At 42.7% G+C, this 21299-nt stretch overlaps 1 protein-coding gene and 1 long non-coding RNA gene across 2 annotated transcripts in view; one reads left to right on the top strand and one right to left on the bottom strand.

Annotated features, from left to right (window-relative positions):
* LOC132657233 (uncharacterized) overlaps positions 1 to 10441 on the bottom strand; it is a 48479-nt gene extending 38038 nt beyond the window's left edge. The window contains exon 1 of the long non-coding RNA XR_009595096.1: positions 10237 to 10441. This is a non-coding gene — a long non-coding RNA (uncharacterized LOC132657233). The remainder of the gene's footprint in view (positions 1 to 10236) is intronic.
* CA3 (carbonic anhydrase 3) lies at positions 10081 to 20929 on the top strand. The gene is made up of 7 exons (XM_015097942.3): positions 10081 to 10142; positions 10817 to 11014; positions 13295 to 13413; positions 15128 to 15220; positions 16290 to 16352; positions 18306 to 18461; positions 19946 to 20929. The coding sequence occupies exons 1-7, from the start codon at positions 10109 to 10111 to the stop codon at positions 20063 to 20065; spliced, it is 783 nt and encodes a 260-aa protein (XP_014953428.1). The 5' UTR covers positions 10081 to 10108; the 3' UTR covers positions 20066 to 20929.
* The last annotated feature ends 370 nt before the right edge of the window (positions 20930 to 21299 follow it).

Raw genomic sequence — 21299 nt, 5'->3', positions numbered from 1 at the left:
GATTTTAGTAACAACATTTCGGCAGTGTGAAGGTGTGAAGAAATGATTGTTTCTGAATCAGCACTGATAGATTCATTTTTTTAAAAGTCAGTTTTGGGCTCATGCCAGTTTTAAACTATGGCAAGAAGAAAGTTTGTGCGATATCAGACATGCTAGGCTGCCACGTACGTCTCTCATCACCTCGTCCCAGAGTAGGCAACGTTGCTGGTTGCAATCTGAGTACTGAACCCTGGACAGCAATGCTCATTAGTCATCCTCTCAATCAAATATCAATGTGGGAAGTTAGTGACTTAGGCCAAAGATGAAAAGATCTGACCAGCTGTTCCTCCCAGGCTCAGTTCTGATCCCTGTGTGAAGAAAGAATACCTTAGAAAAGTAATTGTGAGTCCGAACACAGCCAATTGCCAAGCAAAGCATCTCGCCCTGTTTATTTTGGAAGGGCCGTGTGCATCAGTCTGGCTGTGAGCAAGGTATTTCTGTTTGTGCTTCTGCCCATGGGGGACGGCAAGGTTCATCCATCTCATTGGAATGGAGGTTCCTCTGCGTGAAGCTTTCCTTCTCTACCCTGTCCTTGACACCCTCTGCAAGGAGGAATGTCTTTAAGGTCAATAATAAATGATGACGAATTATGGGTGAAATTGAAAACTCCAAATCTGGTCAGAATGGAGACCCTTGAGGATTCAAGCTCTGACAGTACAGAGGGATAAAGTGTCCTAAGCATTACTGTCAGTGGAACATCAGAGTTTAACGAGGGATTAACCGGGAGCCGCGGGATAGATCTCCAAGCGGGCGTAGGACACCCTTGGTCTCTGATGATGTTATTCCTCAGCCGACTCACCGCTTTCCCACTGGCTCTTGTCTGTTCTCCTTACACGTCAAGTCCAAGTTGGAACTTTCTTGGCCTAAAGTGTGGATATGCTTTCCAATTTTCCATGCTCTTTGACATTCATAAATGCTAACTAACAGTGATTCGGTTCTCTGGTCTGAAGAGTGAGACGTAATATGCCTTCACTGCCCTGAGAAAGAAGTTCTGACTCTTCCATATTGACATTTGCTTTTACACATCATACAAGTACTTTTCATTCAGTTATATTCTATTTTCAGGAGGACATTCTGAAAAATTAAGCTGTAAAGACTAATTCTGGCTTCTATTACGTAGTTAAGTGTATTTCAAGGTTAAGCATATTGGATCTTAAAGAAGAATTTTTTAAAGGTTAAATATATTGGCTCTTACAAAAGAAGTTTTTAGTGTTAAATATAACTCCCTGAAAGTATTTGGAATTCACATGATATTTATGATGTATGAGGAAAAGCACATTTTACTAAAGATATTTCTGATATGGAACTTTAATTCTAAAAGTTTCCATTCCAGTTACACATTCCATTGGCTCCAGGAAAATATTTATTCTAGCATGTAACAAAACCACTTGCTTTAGACATACATATATATGTTGATCTCTTTCAACATTTTTAGTTGTACAGGGTTTCATTTGATTAGCTATTTATATTGCAGTATGCTTTTCAAGGTCATAGGAAGCGAATACTACACTTTTTTTCTTAGGGATATGGTGAGCTGGCATTTCACAGAGGATATATTAAAATTCTACCCTAAACATTCCTCTGCTGAAACAAGGCAGGTAAGTTATGCGATAGAGCACAATATAAAAACAATAGTTCAGTGCGGCTCCAAGTGGAATTTCCTAATTTTGCATTTCATATGAATGAGTATACATTATAATTGCCTTGAAGACAATGTAGCTTTTGTGTTCTATAGTTGCATTTTTCTTTACAATGACAGTGGTCAACTAAAGAAGTTTCTGGTTTGAGAAAATTAACCTCAAATTTTCACACTGGTTTTAGGACTTCCCTAGAGGTCCAATGGTTAAGAGTTCACCTTCCGGTGCAGCGGCTGCGGGTTCAACCCCTGGTCAGGGAGTTAAGATCTCACATGCCTCATGGCCCAAAGAGAGAAAACATAAAACAATATTATAACAAATTCAGTAAAGACTTAAAAATGGTCCACATTAAGAAAAGTCTTTAAAAACATTTCATATTTGCTTCAAGTTAGTAGTACACCAAAAACTAAACAATATGTCAGGGATTTCAGCTGATTGTGATTTATAAGAAAAATCACCATTATATCACAGAAAATAATTAATTTTCCCCATATCATTACACATCAAGAGGATATATTAGGTTGAGTGAAACAAAATAACAATACGGTAAAGCTGTATCTGAATGGGAATTAGATTTTCTGCTGTTATTTTTTTGTTTGTTTTAATGATAATAAGTATTATATAGGTTTTAATGCACACATTAGAGCCTTATAACCTGTGAGAAGCATTCATTTCTCCAAATACTAAGGCCTATTAACTTAGAGAATTCAAATGTTATATGTGATAATCAATGACCATAGATGTGCAGAGATGAAGGGACATTCCCTGTCTCTAGCCTACCCTTTTCACTTAGACATAAGAAAACATTTCTTGGGATGTTAGGCGACTTTGCAAGGTTACACACATAGTTAAGGATGAGACTTGAGACCAGAATCCGGGTTTCCCATGAAGTTTAATGCTCTTATTAGCTCCAAAAGTGGCTCGCTTATACTCCAAGTTAATGCTGTCAAGCGAGTTTTCTATCATGTAGAGAAATGTGAGATTCATGGCTACGAATGTATTAGAAGTTACGTTCACTACATGAGAAAGTGGTCTTTCTCACTTAGCATCGAAATCAGAAGTGTCCGAATAACTTTCTCTAAAGACAGCAGATAAAGTCAATATCTTAGTGTACGAGACACTATTGAATGAATTTTTAAAATATTGTGTCTGATGGCTTAATTGACAGCATTTTTTCTTAGCGGGTCATAAATTAACAATTTATCTTAGAATCAATAGCATCTACAAAGGGGGAAATGAAGACATTAATTTATTTTTATAGATGGAATTTTTACTTTTAAAATATTGAAAATTGGAAATAGGAAGAGGTTAATAAAGGGTTATAAACTTTAGCTATAATATGAATAAAAACAAGGATTTAATGTATAATGTGGTGACTAGGGTTAACAGCAGTTGTATAACTGAAATTTGCTAAGGGAGAAGAACTAAATGTTCTAGCATATAGAAAAAGATAAAAAGGCGAGGCAATGGATGTGCCAACGAACCAAATGGGAGAAATCTTTCACAGTCTATCAGCTCAGTTCCGTCGCTCAGTCATGTCCAACTCTTTGCGACCCCATGGACTGAAGCATGCCAGGCCTCCCTGTCCATCATCCAACTCCTGGAATTTACCCAAACCCATGTCCACTGAGTCGGTGATAACATCCAACCATCTCATCCTCTGTCGTCCCCTTCTCCTCCTGCCCTCAATCTTTCCCGGTATTAGGGTCTTTTCAAATGAGTCAGCTCTTCACATCAGGTGGCCAAAGTATTGCAGTTTCAGCTTCAGCATCAGTCCTTCCAGTGAATGCTCAGGACTGATTTCCTTTAGGATGGACTGGGTGGATCTCCTTGCAGTCCAGTGGATTCTCGAGAGTTTCTCCAACACCACAGCTCAAAAGCATCAATTCTTTGGCACTCAGCTTTCTTTATTGTCCAACTCTCACATCCATACATGACCACTCGAAAAATCATAGCCTTGACTAGATGGGCCTCTGTTGGCAAAGTAATGTCTCTGCTTTTGAATATGCTGTCTATGTTGGTCATAACTTTTCTCCCAAGGAGCAAGTGTTTTTTAATTTCATGGTTTCAGTCACCATCTGCAATGATTTTGGAGCCCAACAAAATTAAGTCTGTCACTGTTTCCATTGTTTCCCTATCTATTTGCCATGAAGTGATGGGACTGGATGCCATGATCTCAGTTTTCTGAATGTTGAATTTTAAGCCAACTTTTTCACTCTCCTCTTTCACTTTCATCAAGAGGCTTTTAGTTTCTCTTCACTTTCTGCCATAAGGGTGGTGTCATCTGAATATATGAATGAGGATATTGATATTTCTCCCGGCAATCTTGATTCCAGCTTGTGCGTCTTCTAGCCCAGCATTTCTCATGATGTACTCTGCATATAAGTTAAATAGCAGGGTAACAATATACAGCCTTGACATACTCCTTTTCCTATTTGGAACCAGTCTGTTGTTCCATGTCCAGTTCTAACTGTTGCTTCCTGACCTGCATACAGATTTCTCAAGAGCCAGGTCAGGTGGTCTGGTATTCCCATCTCTTGAAGAATTTTCCACAGCTTGTTGTGATCCACACAATCAAAGGCTTTGGTGTAATCAATAAAGCATAGGCGTTTTTCTAGAACTCTCTGGCTTTTTTTGATGATCCAATGGATGTTGGCAACTTGATCTCTGGTGTTTCTGCCTTTTCTAAATTCAGTTTGAACTCTGGAATTTCACAGTTCATGCTTTGTTGAAGACTGACTTGAAGAATTTCGAGCATTACTTTGCTAGCATGTGAGATGAGTGCAATTATGCAGTAGTTTGAGCATTCTTTGTCTATGCCCCGACCAGTAATGTTGAAGAAACTGAATTTGAATGGTTCTATGAAGACCTACGAGGTCTTCTAGAACTAACACCCCAAAAACATGTCCTTTTCATTATAGGGGAGTGGAATGCAAAAGTAGGAAGTCAAGAAACACCTGGAGTAACAGGCAAGTTTGGCCTTGGAGTACAGAATGAAGCAGGGCAAAGGCTAATAGAATCTTGCCAAGAGAACACACTGGTCATAACAAACACCCTCTTCCAACAATACAAGAGAAGACGCTATACATGGACATCACCAGATGGTCAACACCAAAATCAGACTGATTATATTCTTTGCAGCCAAAGATGGAGAAGCTGTATACAGTCAACAAAAACAAGACCAGGAGCTGACTGTGGCTCAGATCATGAACTCCTTATTGCCAAATCCAGACTTAAATTGAAGAAAGTAGGTAAAACCACTAGACCATTCAGGTATGACCTAAATCCAATCCCTTACAATTATACAGTGGAAGTGAGAAATAGATTCAGGGGATTAGATCTGATAGACAGAGTGCCTGAAGAACTGTGGATGGAGGTTCGTGACATTGTACAGGAGACAGGGAGCAAGACCATCCCCAAGAAAAAGAAATGAGAAAAGGCAAAATGGCTATCTGGGGAGGTCTTACAAATAGCTGAGAAAAGAAGAGAAGTGAAAGGCAAATGAGAAAAGGAAAGATATACCCATTTGAATGCAGAGTTCCAAAGAATAGCAAGGAGAGATAAGAAAGCCTTCCTCAGTGATCAGTGCAAAGAAATAGAGGAAAATAATAGAATGGGAAAGTCTAGAGATCTCTTCACAATGTATACATGTACTAAATCATTGCAATATAGTTTAAATAACTTATAATTTTGTCACTTAAACCTCATTAAAGTGCAAAAGTACAAGAAATTCTGCAATTATATCAACATAAAATATTTTAAGAATACATTATTTAAATTTTATTGTTTATTTGGAATACATATGAAAAGACTGCTGTGTGGTATATATGATGCTATTTCAGAGATATCTATTAGCCATGATTATTCAATTTAGGGAAAATAATACTCAATATTAAAAGGCTACAATATTCAAACAATTAATGCAGATATTTTTCTGCTCTGTTATTCAGAAATTTGATGAAAAGCAATCTCTAACGCCTCTTAATGCCTTTAAAAGCCATGATTTGGGGCATACATAAAGGCAGTTTAGTGCTTTACAATTAATAAAAAGAAAATGACACTGTATTGTTGGAGAAGACTCTTGAGAGCCCCTTGGACAGTGAGGATATCCAACCAGTCCATCCTAAAGGAAATCAACCCTGAACACTCTTTGGAAGGACTGATGCTGAAGCTGAAACTCCAATACTTTGGCCACGTGATGCAAAGAACTGACTCATTGGAAAAGACACTGATGCTGGGAAGGATTGAGGACAGGAGGAGAAGAGGGCAACAGAGGATGAGATGGTTGGGTGGCATCACCGATTCAATGCACATGAACCTGGGCAAACTCTGGGAGATTATGAGGGATATGGAAGCCTGGTGTGCCGCAGTCCATGGGGTCATGAAGAGTCAGGCAGGATTCGGCGACTGAACGACAGCAACAAAGGCAGGTGTGTACTTTACAGTAAAAAACAGATGACCCTGAATTTCTTTCCTGCGTGTAAACTCCATGGCTCTTGAAGTTATTCAGTTAACTGTTAAAGTGAATTTAGTTACAAACATGAAATGTTAGTTTTCAAGTGTTTGCACATGTATTACTTTTTTTGGTGCTAATAATCAAGTGTTGTATGCCAGCCAGTTATTACTATTCTGAGAAGCTCTCTGACCGGCCTAGGCTAGCAATGCTTTACGGGAAGAGCCAGAAGTGGACCTGGGGTTTTGCTAGGTTTCAGAGAAGTGAGGCTGATGACTGATTTTTCTCAGGGAAGCAAACAAGTATGTATGTTGTTTTGAAAACAACCCCGACCCAATAAAAATAATACAAAAAACACGTCCATGCAATTCTACCAGTGGCTTGGCCTTGAGTTAAAATGGCAGCAGAGAGGAAAAGAAGGTACATTGACCTTAAAGATGAAGTCTTTTCAATGTAAAATCTTACATCAACACTCACTATGCAGTCTGTGGAGCTGTTGCAATAAACAGCTTAGCTTTACCAGGTACAGACGATAGAAAGGATAGTGGAGTCAAAGATAATAGTGTGTGAAAAGGCACAAAGGTGGGAAAAACAATTGTGTTATGGGAAGAGTGAAAGACACTCTGTAACTGAAGCAGAGGGTGGGTGAATTTGGAAGGTAAGCTAGGGATAAAATGGAAAAACAGTTTGTATAGACATCTGAAGACCCTGAATGTCATTTAGAGGAGACTGCATTTCATTTCGAAAAACTCATTGAACAAATAACATATCAAAGAACTGTTTAAAACTTGTAGGAATAGGAGTCTCCGTAGCTCTTATCACAGTACTTAGAGTTTCAGTTACTTTTGTTAGATTAATACATTTTGCTCATGATTGGTCACATATATTTAAAAAGGTTTGCTGTGATTCCCACTGCAAGAAGGGTCCGTTAGATCAGGCAGCTCAAAATAGGCCAAGGAGAAGGTGAATGCAGTGGGTATTAATTTTATCTTATATCAGCTGAAGGCATCCTTTGCGATGTCTGTGGGTTAGCTTCTGTGCTCCATGACACGCACAAAGGGCAGGATGGAGCTTCCCTGGTGGCTCAGATGGTAAAGAATCTGCCTGCAATGCAGGAGACCCAGGTTCAGTCCCTGGGTCGGGAAGATCCCCTGGAGAAGAGAATGGCAACTCACTCCAGTATTCTTGCCTGGAGAATCCCATGGACAGAGAAGACTGGTGGGCCACACTCCATGAGGTCACAAGGAGTCAGACATGACTGAGCGACTCACAGTTTTAGTTAGACATGAATAAACAGGCAATTTATCTTTTTTTTTTTTTGGTTTCTAATGCACTAGAAACACCACATGGCTATCAGCTTGCAGAAGATTTATATTACCTAGCATCCTGCAAAATAAAATGCTAAATCAAGACTAAAAATAGGCTTAAAATTGATCACCTTAGAGCTCTCAAGTTTATAATTTTAGTATATCACCTAGTTGAAACTTCTGCATCCAGACACTCCCAACCCCCAGTGATTTTGCTGACCCAAATTACCTTCCTTGGTTACTCTCTCCCTGCCTCTTCGGTTCTCTGCATGAACACACTCATCTTACAGACTGCCCAGCACCCCAGCTTTTCAGTACTAGTGCTGGGAAGAATCCTGTGCTCATGCTCAGGGATAATTTGTGGCTCTTTTTCTGGCATTCTTTTCCCTTGGTGTAGAACCTAACAATCTTCTTTTTTAAAAGCCAGCTCCAGAAATCTCAGCGTCTTGGACACAATTTAGAATTTTCTCTTTGCTTTATGGATACAGAATTTTGAAATTTGTGGACAAATATGCCCGAGCAAATGAATCAAAATGCAGATGGTTAATTTGGGGCTTTTGAAAAACATTATGGTCTAAAAACTGTCTTGAAATTCCAATTTTGCTTAACTCTCATAAGAAAGTGGAATGAAAAACCAGTCAACAGTTTTCAAGACCATAAACCCCAAACAATTAAATATTTCACTTTGCAAATTCCAACCAGTGTTGATGTGAAAATTTGTGCTACTGTGCAAGTGTTTGCTATTGATGTGCTGTGTACAGTCTTTTAAAATGTTTAATTAATGAAAACCCATTTAAACACTTTTTATGCAGAAATGGTAACAGTGTGATGAATTCCAGTACCAACAAAGCAATACTGTTGGCCTTGCTTGATATAAGTTTATTGAAAACTTTGTTGAAAACTTTATCTGTATCATTGCTGTATCAAATGACTTGAAACTTAGTTACCAATCCTCTAACCATATATAGCAGAAAAAGAGGAATGGAAACAATTTAATGAATTGGAACAGGATCATAGTTTACTAATACAGATAATTATGTAGAATATAACCTCCATTAACTACAAACTACAGCAGCACACAACTAATCACATTAAAGCAGAAAACTGGCCCAGATATGCCAACTCAGTAGCCTTTCTAATCCAACACTGACATAATTGAGCTCAGAGGCTAAGAGCACTTGCATTGCTGTTTGCCTGGATTTTCCAAACCATGTCAGTTCTTGATTCAGCGCCGCTATTGTGTGGATCAAATAATCCCTGGGCACAAAAATACGCTGGGGGAGTGACTCCCCTGGCGTCCAGGTTATGAGTGCAGTCAGTCATTCCACATGCCTTAGGCGTGAGCTATCTTTACCATGATAAGATATTTCCTTTTCAAGTTTTGTAATCCCCAAACACAAGATCCTAACATCAATAAAAGTCAAAGAAATTTAAAAAGTGTTATGTTACAACCCTGTTCAAGACAGCACTGAAAATAGGTTTATCTCTTCTTGCTGCCTGTTCTTTTTTAAATAAAATTAATACTGACCTGGAACCAAAACATATTGTTCTTTTACAATGTATTCTCAAAATTGTAAATATCTACTACTCTGGTTCTTTGATGTGAACTACAACCAGATATTTACAAATACGTCTTTGACATGTGCACACTGCGTATACCAGTTCTATTCTCTTTTTGCATGGGTCATCAAGCTATAAAACAAGTTGGGAGGAGGAGAAAAAAAATACAAAGCAATTTTGGAAAAATTTCCCTCTCTTTTCTTCGAATCTTTCACTATGCCTTGGAAAATAAGGTCATACATTTTAAACAATATCACTCCCTTTATGTTCCTGACTCTCCAACACTCCAGAATGTTCTGGACTTCTCGTGAGCAGAGGTACAGCTCACCGAGTCGGTGGATCAGAACGAGGCTCCTGCTCCTCAGTAACCTGGGTCCAGTCCTCACCTAGATTCGCGAGAGCCAGCCCCCGGCGTCCTGCAGACCGAGGGGACCCGCGAGGTCAAGAAACGTCTGGTTCCAGGGACCTGGCACCATCTCTCTCTTAAGGATAACGGAGTTGAGAGAACCTGCCCTCCTGCCTGCTTTTTCCCATCCTTTGTGCCTAGGATTTTGCAAGTTGCCTGCGAAGGAGTCAAACATGGGTCAGGCAAACGTGTTCTTTCCAGCCACAGTAACCGGATCGCTGGAGTGAAATCAACCCGCAGAAGCATCCAGAGACCGCAGCCAGCCAGACAGGCAGCGCTGAAAGCAACTTCCAAGCAAGGCTGCAAGCGCCAGCCCTCGGGGCGCAGCTTTCAGTTTGGAGGCGAAGCGCAAAGGCCGCCCCTCACCCCACAAAAAAAGGTGGGGGGCCTTGGAGGAGGGGGGCCGAGAGGGCCGGCCTCTGCACTTCGGCTCTAGGTTAGGGGGGCCTGGCGCTTTGGGAGCCGCGAGGGAGCCCCCCTTCCAGGGCCAGGGGGCGGGGACCCGTCTCCCCCCATCCCGACAGCTGTCCAGCCCGTGGAATTCATTGGCTTCCCCCAGCCCGCCTCCCGAGCACCACCCGGTCTCTTTAGCCCCCCGCCCACCCTCGCTGACCTAATAAGGCCATGAGGGAGCGAGGGGGCCCGGCATAAAAGGGGCGCCGGCGGGCCGCGCACGGCGGGAGCGGAGGCAGCGCCCGGCACCGCCATGGCCAAGGAGTGGGGCTACGCCGACCACAACGGTGAGTGTCCGGCGGCCCGCCGGGGCGCGGGGGTCGGGGGCGCTCCCCCCGCGCCCGGCCCTTCCCTCGGACCCCGCACGGCAGGCCGGCTCACCTTGATCGCGTTCATCTGGAGCGGCTGGTATGCCCACCGCAGGAACCGGTAACGTGCCCAGATCTCAGTGCCTCTGACGGAGAAGCCCACCCACCCAGGGCCGCTTCTGGGGGTCCCCCTCTCTCGGAGACTGGCTGGGCAAGCTCTTCACCTCTCTGAGCCTGGTGTTGGTACGAGCTGCTCTGCCTGCAGTTTCTGCCTCCACAAGGGGAAAGGGATACGGAGATGCTCTGAAACCCACTTGGGGCAGTGCTGTTTGATTCCAGCTCTATGATAGGAGAGGGCATTGGTGAAACATTCGATGAAGTTCACTTCAAAAATAAGTATTTTAGGCTGTATTTGAGCCAATACAGAAACGCTTTGGGGAAATACACACAGAGTTAAACATAGCCTTACAGGTATGCTATTAACAACACTATGAACAGGTCTTTGCCCCCAAGCCTTGTATTGCCCAATCTGATATCCAAGACCTTTTCATAATCACTGCCCAGCCTCCGTGTATTTTGCTGATTTAGTCACTTAGAGAGAGGACTTTGATTGCGCCACCAGATAAATGAATCCCCTCAATTTGATTTCCTAGGTCCTGACCATTGGCATGAACTTTACCCGATTGCCAAGGGAGAGAACCAGTCGCCCATTGAACTGAACACTAAAGAGATCAGCCACGACCCTTCCCTGAAGCCATGGACAGCATCCTATGACCCAGGCTCTGCCAAAACCATCCTGAATAATGGGAAGACCTGCAGAGTTGTGTTTGACGATACTTATGACAGGTCAAGTAAGTATGACACCTAGGTAGAGAGGACATTTTCCATGGCTGTATTGGCAAAATGTGATTTATGTCACAGCAACAGAATCGGTGGGACAAGGGGGCACTTCTTATCTGAAAATGGAGATGACACTTGACTTTGTGCTCGTCTGAAGGATTATATTTATTCAGTGAAGAAGAATGTCTCACTCTTTAACCCCGGTCACGCTGGCTGCTCCAAAATGGCCCAATGCCCAAGCTAAAAGTTGGCAGTGTACCCCTGAAATGAAGCTTAGTAGAGAGGTGCTGGTAATGAGTCCAAAGCAGTGTTCTTTGGGCTCTGATGTCTATACTTGAGGGGGGTTTTGCATCCTAACGAAGATGCAAGGCTGGAGAGCAAGGCCCACATTCTCAGATGTGGCATAGATTCCATCCTGCAGAGCAAGAAATGGCCAAGAACCAAGTAGGTATTCTCTTCTGCTGGTGTGGGGGTGGGGCCAGTCCGAGGGAGAGAGCAGACCCATGGCAGAAGCAAGAAGACGGGCCTTCAGTGGGGCTCACCTGATTAATCATTTTGGTATTTTGGTGAGGGGTTTTGAAGACTGACAGTTTCTCCTTGAGTTCTGATTTGTTTCTGTCCGCGGGGTCACAAAGAGTTGGATGCCACTGAGTGAACTGAACTGAACAGAACTGAACTGAAAATGGAAAGTCACATGCTTTAAAAAAAAGTCTATTTCATTTATAACCATTAAGCAAATCAGTGAAATAAAAGAAGGCTAATTAGAAATACTTTATTTTACTGTGAATGAGGTAAGAATCTACCTTTAGCATTTTGGTCCTTGAAATACAATGTATATTTTCCTATAACCACATTTGTAAAAAAGTTAAAATTATCCTTACTGATGTACATGAATGAATATTTTCAGTGATCCTGTAATTAAAGAGTAATAGCTATAATTTCTACCTACTAGCAGGTTCCAGGTAAGGAATATCATAGACATGTATATTCTTTACATAATTATCTCATTGGTATCTGTTATTTTTTTCTCCATTTAAATCAAGTTCCATTCTGAAGGATGAGTAATAAAATTAAACGGGAATCTCTTAGGTTGAATCACATGAAGAAGCCGTTTTGTAAGCAAATATGATTGAATGTTGACACTTTCATATGATTCATCCTAATAAATTGGACTCATATCACTGAATTATAACGGTTCTTAGTGGATGGTAAAAGTGCAAAGAGCAATTAATCAAACAGAAAAAATGGACAGAAAAAAAACGCAATTAAAACACTCATTTCTATGTGAACAAGCTCACCTAGTCTCGTTCTCTCAGTTTAGACCTGTCTCATGACGTTCAGTCTGCCATTTCAGCACCAATAGTTGCTCTGTCTTCTCTAGAATGGCTATCGTCTGAATTCTATTTTGATCTAGCTTACATTGGTAAATTTTGACTTTAGGGCTTCTGTATAGTTTCAATATCCTTTAGAAAATATTTGAACTTCTAAATCACTCTCCAGGCTAAATGAAGTGAAACCGAGTTCAGTGCCCAGTTGAGATATTTGGACAACAAACTCATATTCATACTATGGAGAATCATCTCGTTTAAGGGTCAACATTGATTGATTCCCTGGGAAACCTCAGAATTTCTCATTCCATCTCATTTGAATAAACACAGTCTGAATTAGCTGTGGATGTGAGCTCTTGTCTGTAGTCTTGAAGAAAAGTGTAGTTGGAGGCAAGACACGGAGAAGGAATTCACATTTGCTCAGTGACGACTGTGCCAGGCACTGTGATGAGCAGTTTAAAGTCCTTAATCTCATTTAATCCTCACAGCAGCTCTGAAAGGTTAGTATTATTATCACCTTTGGCGAGATGCAGAAACAGGTTCAGAGAAGTTTAGCAACTTGCCTGAGATCACACAACTCGCAAGGGATGGGGTTGGGATTGGACCCTGAGTCTGCCCAGCTCTTAACTGTCCTGTTCTCCCCAGTGCAGCCCACAACAGATTTTGATTTTGATTTTAGGGTTTAGTTGTTTTCATTGCCCATCTGCTGGCTTAATTTTATTTTCATGCATGTGAAATTGACATGTAAAAAATCACAAAACAAGCGAACACAATCAGAAAGAGAAAAGAAAGCATTTATTCTGACCCACCCCAAGGCTTCACTTTGTGAGAAAGAGACCAGTGTACTTGGGAATGCCACCACCAGCCCAGCCCATCAAGCTTTGGCTCTAAGGTAGCTGTTTAAAGCAGGGCTCTGTCCAAGAAGTGCGAGCTCACTGCTGACCTAGCTTCTCTGACACGCAGTGCTGAGAGGTGGTCCCCTTGCTGCGCCCTACCGGCTCCGCCAGTTCCACCTCCACTGGGGCTCCTCGGACGATCACGGCTCGGAGCACAGCGTGGATGGAGTCAAGTACGCAGCAGAGGTAAGGGGACCTGACCAGACCCACTCTGCCTCTCACCCAGCGAGAGCTGAGCTGAAAGGTCGAGACGGAAGAGCATCCACGGCATGTCCTTCAAGCCTGTAGTTATGAAAAGAGCTGCAGGAGTTTTAGCATAAACCGAAGCTGCCAGACATTCTGGGTTAGACAGTTGAGAGAGTGGAGGTGAGTTAGTGTCATGCCTGAAGACGTGCAAGGTTATATTTAGAAACTGGATGGCTGCTTAATAATAATAATTTTATAAAACCAGGGCTCTGAATGGAACTGAAAAGAGAAGGGGAGCCAATGCTTATTCAGTGCCTGCGGGTATTAACCCATGTAATCCTCTCGGCATGCTATGGGGTGGGCTACAGGTGAGGAAACTGAGGTGCCAGAAGGTCACGTAAAGAAGTCACACAGCATCGGTGCTGGACTGGTGCTCTGCTTCGTGCTGACTGGCTTCATCATCCTGCCCAGCGCCCTACGCCGCCTCTTTTATGAGAGTGTGGTGCTTTAAAAATAGCACTTAGCAATGCTGGCTGATGCCCAGGCTCTAGTCTCTTAAGGAAGGGGGTGCGTCAGTATAGGTATACGTGTGATTTTATATGTACACGTGGACTTATGCACGCAGAGAGATAGCTAGCTATAGATACACACAATTTAAAATGAGCAGATACTATATACTCTGTTCCTGAGAACCCATTAAAGGGAGCGCATGATTGCAGCTCAGATCAAGGCATCATATTACAAGGAGACAAGCCTCCTGCATGCTCTCTGTATAAAGCCAAGCCTATAAGGGGCGACGCGCGCCCTGGAGGTGAGGATAATTGCATTTGCACTGCCAGCCTCTTCCAGAGGCGGGCTCTGGTCAACACAGGAGGCAGGGACCTTGAGCCATCTGTGGACAGCTCTTGGGCAGAATCATAAGGCAGCTTAACTCAACTTAACAAAACAGCTCAATTGAACTGTGAGAGACTCAGAGGACTTCCCCGTGACCATTCTGTTTCTCTGCAGGCCATCTAGACAGCCAGTGACAGGATAAATTAATTGAGAATGCCTTTCAGATGTCTTTCCCCACAAAAGGGTGAAAATTTAGTATATTCCTTCTCAATAGGGCCAAGCCTTGCAGTTTGGTCTTGACATGCGGGATTATCACAGTTTTGTTCTTGAAGACAGTACTTTTAAGCTACCATGAACAATGGTATTCTCTTGCTATTCTGTGTAATTCAATGTGGAAATTTTGACTAATTTAACTAGTGCATATGTAAGCATCTTAACCTTATTAAGATAAGGTTACCAACTGGTTCTAGAGCGCTTGTTACTGAGAGAGCCATGAAAAACATCCAAGAATTTGTCCCCTTATTTTTCCTCTCCTACTTCCCAGTTAATTGTGACTTTAAAGTGTTAGCAGATTCCTGTTTATAGCTCTGTGTTTCATTGTTTGATTTGGTCAGAGAAAGGACTAATATTATACAAAGCTAACATTATGAATTGATTTAGCGACAGTTTGGTTTTCACCAATTCTACCTGTCATAACTTTTTATTTGAGCCGTCAAAAGTCTTGCCAAAATATCTCATGTTAACTTTTAGAATTCTGTCAACTTCTATGAGAGTGTTCAGCAATCTTAGACTGTAAAATCATTGGGTTTATTGTGAATAATTTCACACTTATTTCCTTATTTTAGGTATATACCTCCTAACCTCTCTTCTGTGGTTTCAGCTTCATTTGGTTCACTGGAATTCAAAGTATAACAGTTATGCAACTGCTCTGAAGCATCCCGATGGTATAGCTGTAATTGGTGTTTTCCTGAAGGTAAGGTAAAAATTGAATGCATATTTTTTTTCAAAGTTTAGTTCCTTATCAATCCTTAGGTTTCACATCATTTTATTTATAGGGGAGAGAGGAATGAAGTTCAAGATTCATTCAACTAATCAAGATATTTCCGATAAGATCAGCTCAAAAGGTTTTGTTCTCCCTTAAAAGAGTACCTTTAGCTACACTTCGGTCCCCCTAGCCCTTCTAAATTTTCTCAAGGTGCAGGTGCAGGGTGTGTGTGTGTGTGTGTGTGTGTGTGTGTGTGTGTGTGTGTGTTGGGGCAGTGGGGATGGAGCCTTTGAAGGAGCTTATTTCAGCGGCAGTGAAGGCAAGGGCAGCCTTATTCATGACGCTTTCTGGCTCCTCCACATCAGTTGCAGTGGAAACCAGAAAAGCCAGTGTTGGAAATCACGGTGATGCCAAGTCCCTGGCTGAACATCCTCTCAGCTTAGGGTGGCCACCACTCACATGATCCCAGGCTAAGATAGCACATGGAATGTGTGTGTTGTTGAGCCAGCCTTGGTTTAGAGAGGACTTAGTGTCATTAACACATGAATTTAGTGGTAACATGATCTAGGTTTTAAGCCAGAGGCGAAAATCTGGCTTCTTTCTTTTTGAATGACCTAGTTTGTTTTATGTTCTGAATTCATTGGGTCCTTTTCAGCGCTTGAGCACAACTCTACAGGAAGTGGAGTGGGTCTGAGCAGAAAGACAATAGGTTTAGTTTTAGGTACATTGAGTCCTCTTAGCTGCAATTATATTAAAAAGAAAAGCAGAATGATTTCACAGAGAAGGTCAAGGACTTAGATGTAAATCAACATGTAATTTTGTGGTTTTGTACTTCAGAGACCCAGAGTCCAAGTTTAGTTCAGAAAATACATACTCTAAAATTTCGGGGGAGGGATAAACTTATGTTTTTGCTTCATGCAATATATTCTGGCAGATTTATAAACACTGGTTGTAGAGGGATGGATTAAAATCAGCTTTTAAGACAATCCTAAATTATGGAGAAGAGAAAAATATAATCGTTAGTTTTCTTTCTCTCTCTCTCTTTTTCTTTTTACAGATAGGACGTGAGAAGGGCGAGTTCCAGCTGTTCCTTGATGCACTGGACAAAATTAAGACAAAGGTAAAAAATGTCATTTTCCCTCTTAGAACAAAAAGTCAGGTTATGCCAATTTTTTTCTCTTTACATTTTTCAAGTGTGCTTCTTTCACCTAAAATCCATTAGTAAATTGTTCAATGACTATGCTAGGCATACATACAAAAGCAAATGCTGTTCAAGTTCAAGTTCAGTCACTCAGTCGTGTCTGACTCTTTGTGACCCCATGAATCGAAGCACACCAGGCCTCCCTGTCCATCACCATCTCCCGGAGTTCACTCAGACTCACGTCCATCGAGTCCATGATGCCATCCAGCCATCTCATCCTCAGTCGTCCCCTTCTCCTCCTGCCCCCAATCCCTCCCACCATCAGAGTCTTTTCCAATGAGTCAACTCTTCGCATAAGGTGGCCAAAGTACTGGAGTTTCAGCCTTAGCATCATTCCTTCCAAAGAAATCCCAAGGTTGACCTCCTTCAGAATGGACTGGTTGGATCTCCTTGCAGTCCAAGGGACTCTCAAGAGTCTTCTCCAACACCACAGTTCCAAAGCATCAATTCTTCGGCGCTCAGCCTTCTTCACAGTCCAACTCTCACATCCATACATGACCACAGGAAAACCACAGCCTTGACTAGACGGACCTTAGTCAGCAAAGTAATGTCTCTGCTTTTGAATATGCTATCTAGGTTGGTCATAATTTTCCTTCCAAGGAGTAAGCGTCTTTTAATTTCATGGCTGCACTCACCATCTGCAGTGATTTTGCAGCCCCCAAAATAAAGTCTGACACTGTTTCTACTGTTTCCCATCTATTTCCCATGAAGTGATGGGACCGGATGCCATGATCTTCATTTTCTGAATGTTGAGCTTTAAGCCAACTTTTTTGCTCTCCTCTTTCACTTTCATCAAGAGGCTTTTTAGCTCCTCTTCACTTTCTGCCATAAGGGTGGTGTCATCTGCATATCTGAGGTTATTGATATTTCTCCAGGCAATCTTGATTCCAGCTTGTGTTACTTTCAGTCCAGCGTTTCTCATGATGTACTCTGCATAGAAGTCAAATAAGCAGGGTGACAATATACAGCCTTGACATACTCCTTTTCCTATTGGGAAACAGTCTGTTGTTCCATGTCCAGTTCTAACTGTTGCTTCCTGACCTGCATACAGATTTCTCAAGAGGCAGGTCAGGTGGTCTGGTATTCCCATGTCTTGAAGAATTTTCCACAGTTTATTGTGATCCACACAGTCAAAGGCTTTGGCGTAGTCAATAAAGCAGAAACATAAATGCTGTTATGTTTGTATATTTTTGTGGTTTGCTGGTTTTAGAGCAGTTTCACACATATAAGCTTATTTAATCCTCATAGTCAATCTGTCAGATAATTATGTTTTTAATGAAATGTTTGAGAGAGAAGTTGAGTGGTGTTTCCCTGCCCAACACACACACACACACACACACACACACACTCTTACACACTTGCAGAGGTACTAAATGTTTGGGTCCTAGTGTTTCCCTTTCTCTCCTGGATTGCACCTGTATATTTTCAATCTTAATAGTAAATTCTTCTGCTTTACAGACTCACTTTAATTCTTTGAGACTGTTCTAGTCATCACTTTCAGTTTTACCACTAGGTAAATTATTCTGAGGATGACATTTGATAAAAGTGCAAGCCTATTTGATATCATCAGGAACCACAGCATTAGTTTATATGAAATATTTCTGTTAGTTTAGAATGAGTTTGTCCTTTTTTCTTGAGAAATGGTAGATTTATAGTTCTACAGACAGCAAATAAGGGATAAAATATTACAATGATTGTGCCAAAGTCATGTCATGCAAACCTGCCCAGCTCCTCCACCCCCCCCCCTCCTTTTATTTCTAAAAGACATGGATTTGATCCCAAGCTTGTTTTCTCCATTGCCTTTGAAATCCACCCGCCTCAAGCTGAGATGCAGGGCGCCCTGAGCGCCTGTTCACCCCCGCTCTCTCGCAGGGCAAGGAGGCGCCCTTCAACAACTTCAACCCGTCCTGCCTGTTCCCCGCCTGCCGGGACTACTGGACCTACCACGGGTCCTTCACCACGCCGCCCTGCGAGGAGTGCATCGTGTGGCTGCTGCTGAAGGAGCCCATCACGGTCAGCTCCGACCAGGTGAGCGCCCGCCGTGGGGCGCGGGGCTCCGGGTCTGCAGGGCCCCGCGGGGGGCCGGCGCCAACCGGAAAGCGTGTGTGTGTGTGTGTGTGTGTGTGTGTGTGTGTGTGTGTGTGTGTGTGTGTGAAAGGCGCGCAGTCCTGTCTGGCTCTTGGCGACCCCATGGACTGTAACCCGCCAGGCTCCTCTGACCGTGGGATTCTCCAGGCCAGAATCCTGCAGTGGGTAGCCTTTCCCTTCTCCAGGGGATCTTCCAACCCAGGGATCAAACCCAGGTCTCCCCCAATGCAGGCGGATTCTTTACCAGCTGAGCCACCAGGGAATCCCTAAGAGTAGACGGAGTGTGTGTGTGGAAGTCTCTGAAAATATAAAGCTGCTAAATAGGTGCTTACCCAATCTCTACCGCTGGCGCTTTCATGGTTTGGCAAGGTTAATTACGATCAGCCTGTTTACTTCCTAAAACTCAGCTTCCAGAGGGTACCAGGCTAAGTGCACAACATTTATAAATGATGGTGGGTGGTGCTGTTGAGTCAGTCGATCAGTCGTGTCCACCTCTCTCTGACCCCATGGACTGCAGCATGCCAGGCCTCCCTGTCCATCACCAACTCAAAGTTTGCTGGAACTCATGTCCATTGAGTTGGTGATGCCATCCAACCATCTCATCGCCCTTGCTAATTTGGAGAACCCTAAATACTGAGGACTGCTTAGCAGATGGGATGGTAAATACAGCCTTGGGGAAAGCATGGGAAGAGATTGAACATCCTTGTGAGGTGTCAGCTTCCCTGGTGGCTCAGAATGTGAAGAATTTGGCTGCAATGCAGGAGACCCGAGTTCAATCCCTGGCTCAGGAGAATCCCTAGAAAAGGGAATGGCAACCCACTCCAGTATTCTTGCCTGGAAAACCCCATGGACAGAGGCACCTGGTGGGCTACAGTCCATGGATTGTAAGAGTCAGACACAACTAGTTCCTCAGTTTTACAGCTAAGGAGGCCAATGCCCAGAAAGGTTAAGTAATTTGCTTATGACCACACAGCCAAGGGTAGCATCTGAGATTCCACCTCCCCTCTGTCTGCTTTCAAATGCCTTTGGTCTTCTGCTCAGGCTTCCCTTCCTGTAAATTACAGTCATGCAAATTGACTCCATCAACTTATGCAGTGAAGGCCAGTTGAGCTTATTACTTGCCCTAACACTGTCTTCCACTCATATATAATTCATCAGATTAAGATAATTGTTTCAGAATTCCAGATGAAAAGGTTTTAATTACAGGGCATAGTGATCCTCTACAAAAGGAAGAAAAATGTTTTTTGTTTGTTTGTTTGTTTTTTACCAAAAAGAGGTTGTTCTTACTCGGGAACTGGCAACCAGTGACTCTAGACTGATATGGGTTTTGTGGTTGGCTCGTTCAGAAAGCCAGCGATCTCTGTCCCACGCTTAGCGTCCGCTGGGGCTGGACTTGGTGTGACATCTCCCCTTCCCGCCTGCAGATAGCCAAGCTGCGCACCCTGTACTCCAGCGCGGAGAACGAGCCCCCGGTGCCCCTGGTGAGGAACTGGCGCCCCCCGCAGCCCATCAAGGGCAGGATCGTGAAGGCCTCCTTCAAGTGAGGCTGCTGGAGCTCGCCCTCTTCAGGAAAGGAAGCCGACCCTGCAGAGCTTGGTCCCTCTCCTCCTCTTGGTGCTTCTGACTCCGGTATACTCCAGGTCCATCCCCGTGTTTCCACGCAGAGCAGAGCGGATGAGAGACGCCATCACCAGGAAATCAGAGCTACTATTCCCAGGATCTGATGTGAGAGCGCTTGGCCTCTGTGATAATCACCTTGCCTATAAAAGTAGCATTTCTAGTAAGGTTTCAAAGAAGAAGAAGAAGCAGGGTGAGGAGAGTAAAGACAGGGAAAAAGTGGCTCCTGGGCACCGTTTCTGTGTCATCTTAAATTTCACAGAACTTCCGGCGACCCTTTTCCTATGTATGATGCCTTATCCATCTTAAAGAAATAGTACTTCTATATGTGGGTGTAGAGGGGTCTGCAGATCCTGTAGCAGGAATTAAAGTGACTGTGAACATCAAGGATGGAGATGATTATCTGTTTTAACCCTTAAATAAACCAATAAGAAGTGCCTCATTTATTAACATTTAAAACCGCTGTAGAGATTGCCTGGTTTTTATTATCAGTGAAAGTAAAACACACTGACCAGGAATTCTTTTTAAAATTTGACCCATTATTTGAATGTTTTCTTCATGAAGATAGTCGACTTTATCCTGATATTTTTCTTTACCTGAAGGAGGGCCATTTATTTTTCATTTTATTACTTTTATCTTTGCATGCTTCTTAAAGTAAAAAATGTCTCTGATGTATTTCCAACGTGAGGGTGGGATTAACAAGCCCTAGAGCTCGCAAGAGTGAATGACTGCCCTTGAAGTAAAAGCAGTTGTGCTGATCATCAAGACTAATAAAGACACGGATGCAGACACTTGAGAGTCGTGTCTTTTGTGGAGGGGGAACTTTGTGAGTTTGTTTTCATAACTGAAGGGACTCATTCTGAGTTTGACTGGAAGTTGCATTCCTTGAAGAGTGGCTGAAGCACTTCCTGGGGGCCTTCCAAGGAAACTGCAGACCAGAAGGGGCTCGTGTAGCCACAAATTTGACAGTGTGGACTGGTTAGGTTAGGGGGTCCTTATCAGCACCAGTTGCTAACTTAGGGGCATGGAATCGTCAGACTGTAGCCTTTATGTCATTATTTTTTTTAATGAGCATTGAGATGACGTCTGTCTGACACTGCAAACATCCATACATTTGAGACCTTCAAAAGTGAAATATCGTTAGACATAAAGTCCAATTTT

The sequence above is a fragment of the Ovis aries genome, chromosome 9, assembly GCF_016772045.2.
Source record: "Ovis aries strain OAR_USU_Benz2616 breed Rambouillet chromosome 9, ARS-UI_Ramb_v3.0, whole genome shotgun sequence".
In the NCBI taxonomy this organism is placed as follows: domain Eukaryota; kingdom Metazoa; phylum Chordata; class Mammalia; order Artiodactyla; family Bovidae; genus Ovis; species Ovis aries.
Note: the sequence above shows the minus strand (reverse complement) of the source record. Positions and strands in the feature narration are given on the sequence as shown.

Excerpts from the sequence above, each read along its gene's own strand:
- CA3 (XM_015097942.3), top strand. The coding sequence starts at position 10,109 with ATGGCCAAGGAGTGGGGCTACGCCGACCACAACG. Across the intron at positions 10,143-10,816 it reads GGGCTACGCCGACCACAACG|GTCCTGACCATTGGCATGAA; the intron begins GTGAGTGTCCGG and ends TTGATTTCCTAG. Across the intron at positions 13,414-15,127 it reads GAGTCAAGTACGCAGCAGAG|CTTCATTTGGTTCACTGGAA; the intron begins GTAAGGGGACCT and ends CTGTGGTTTCAG.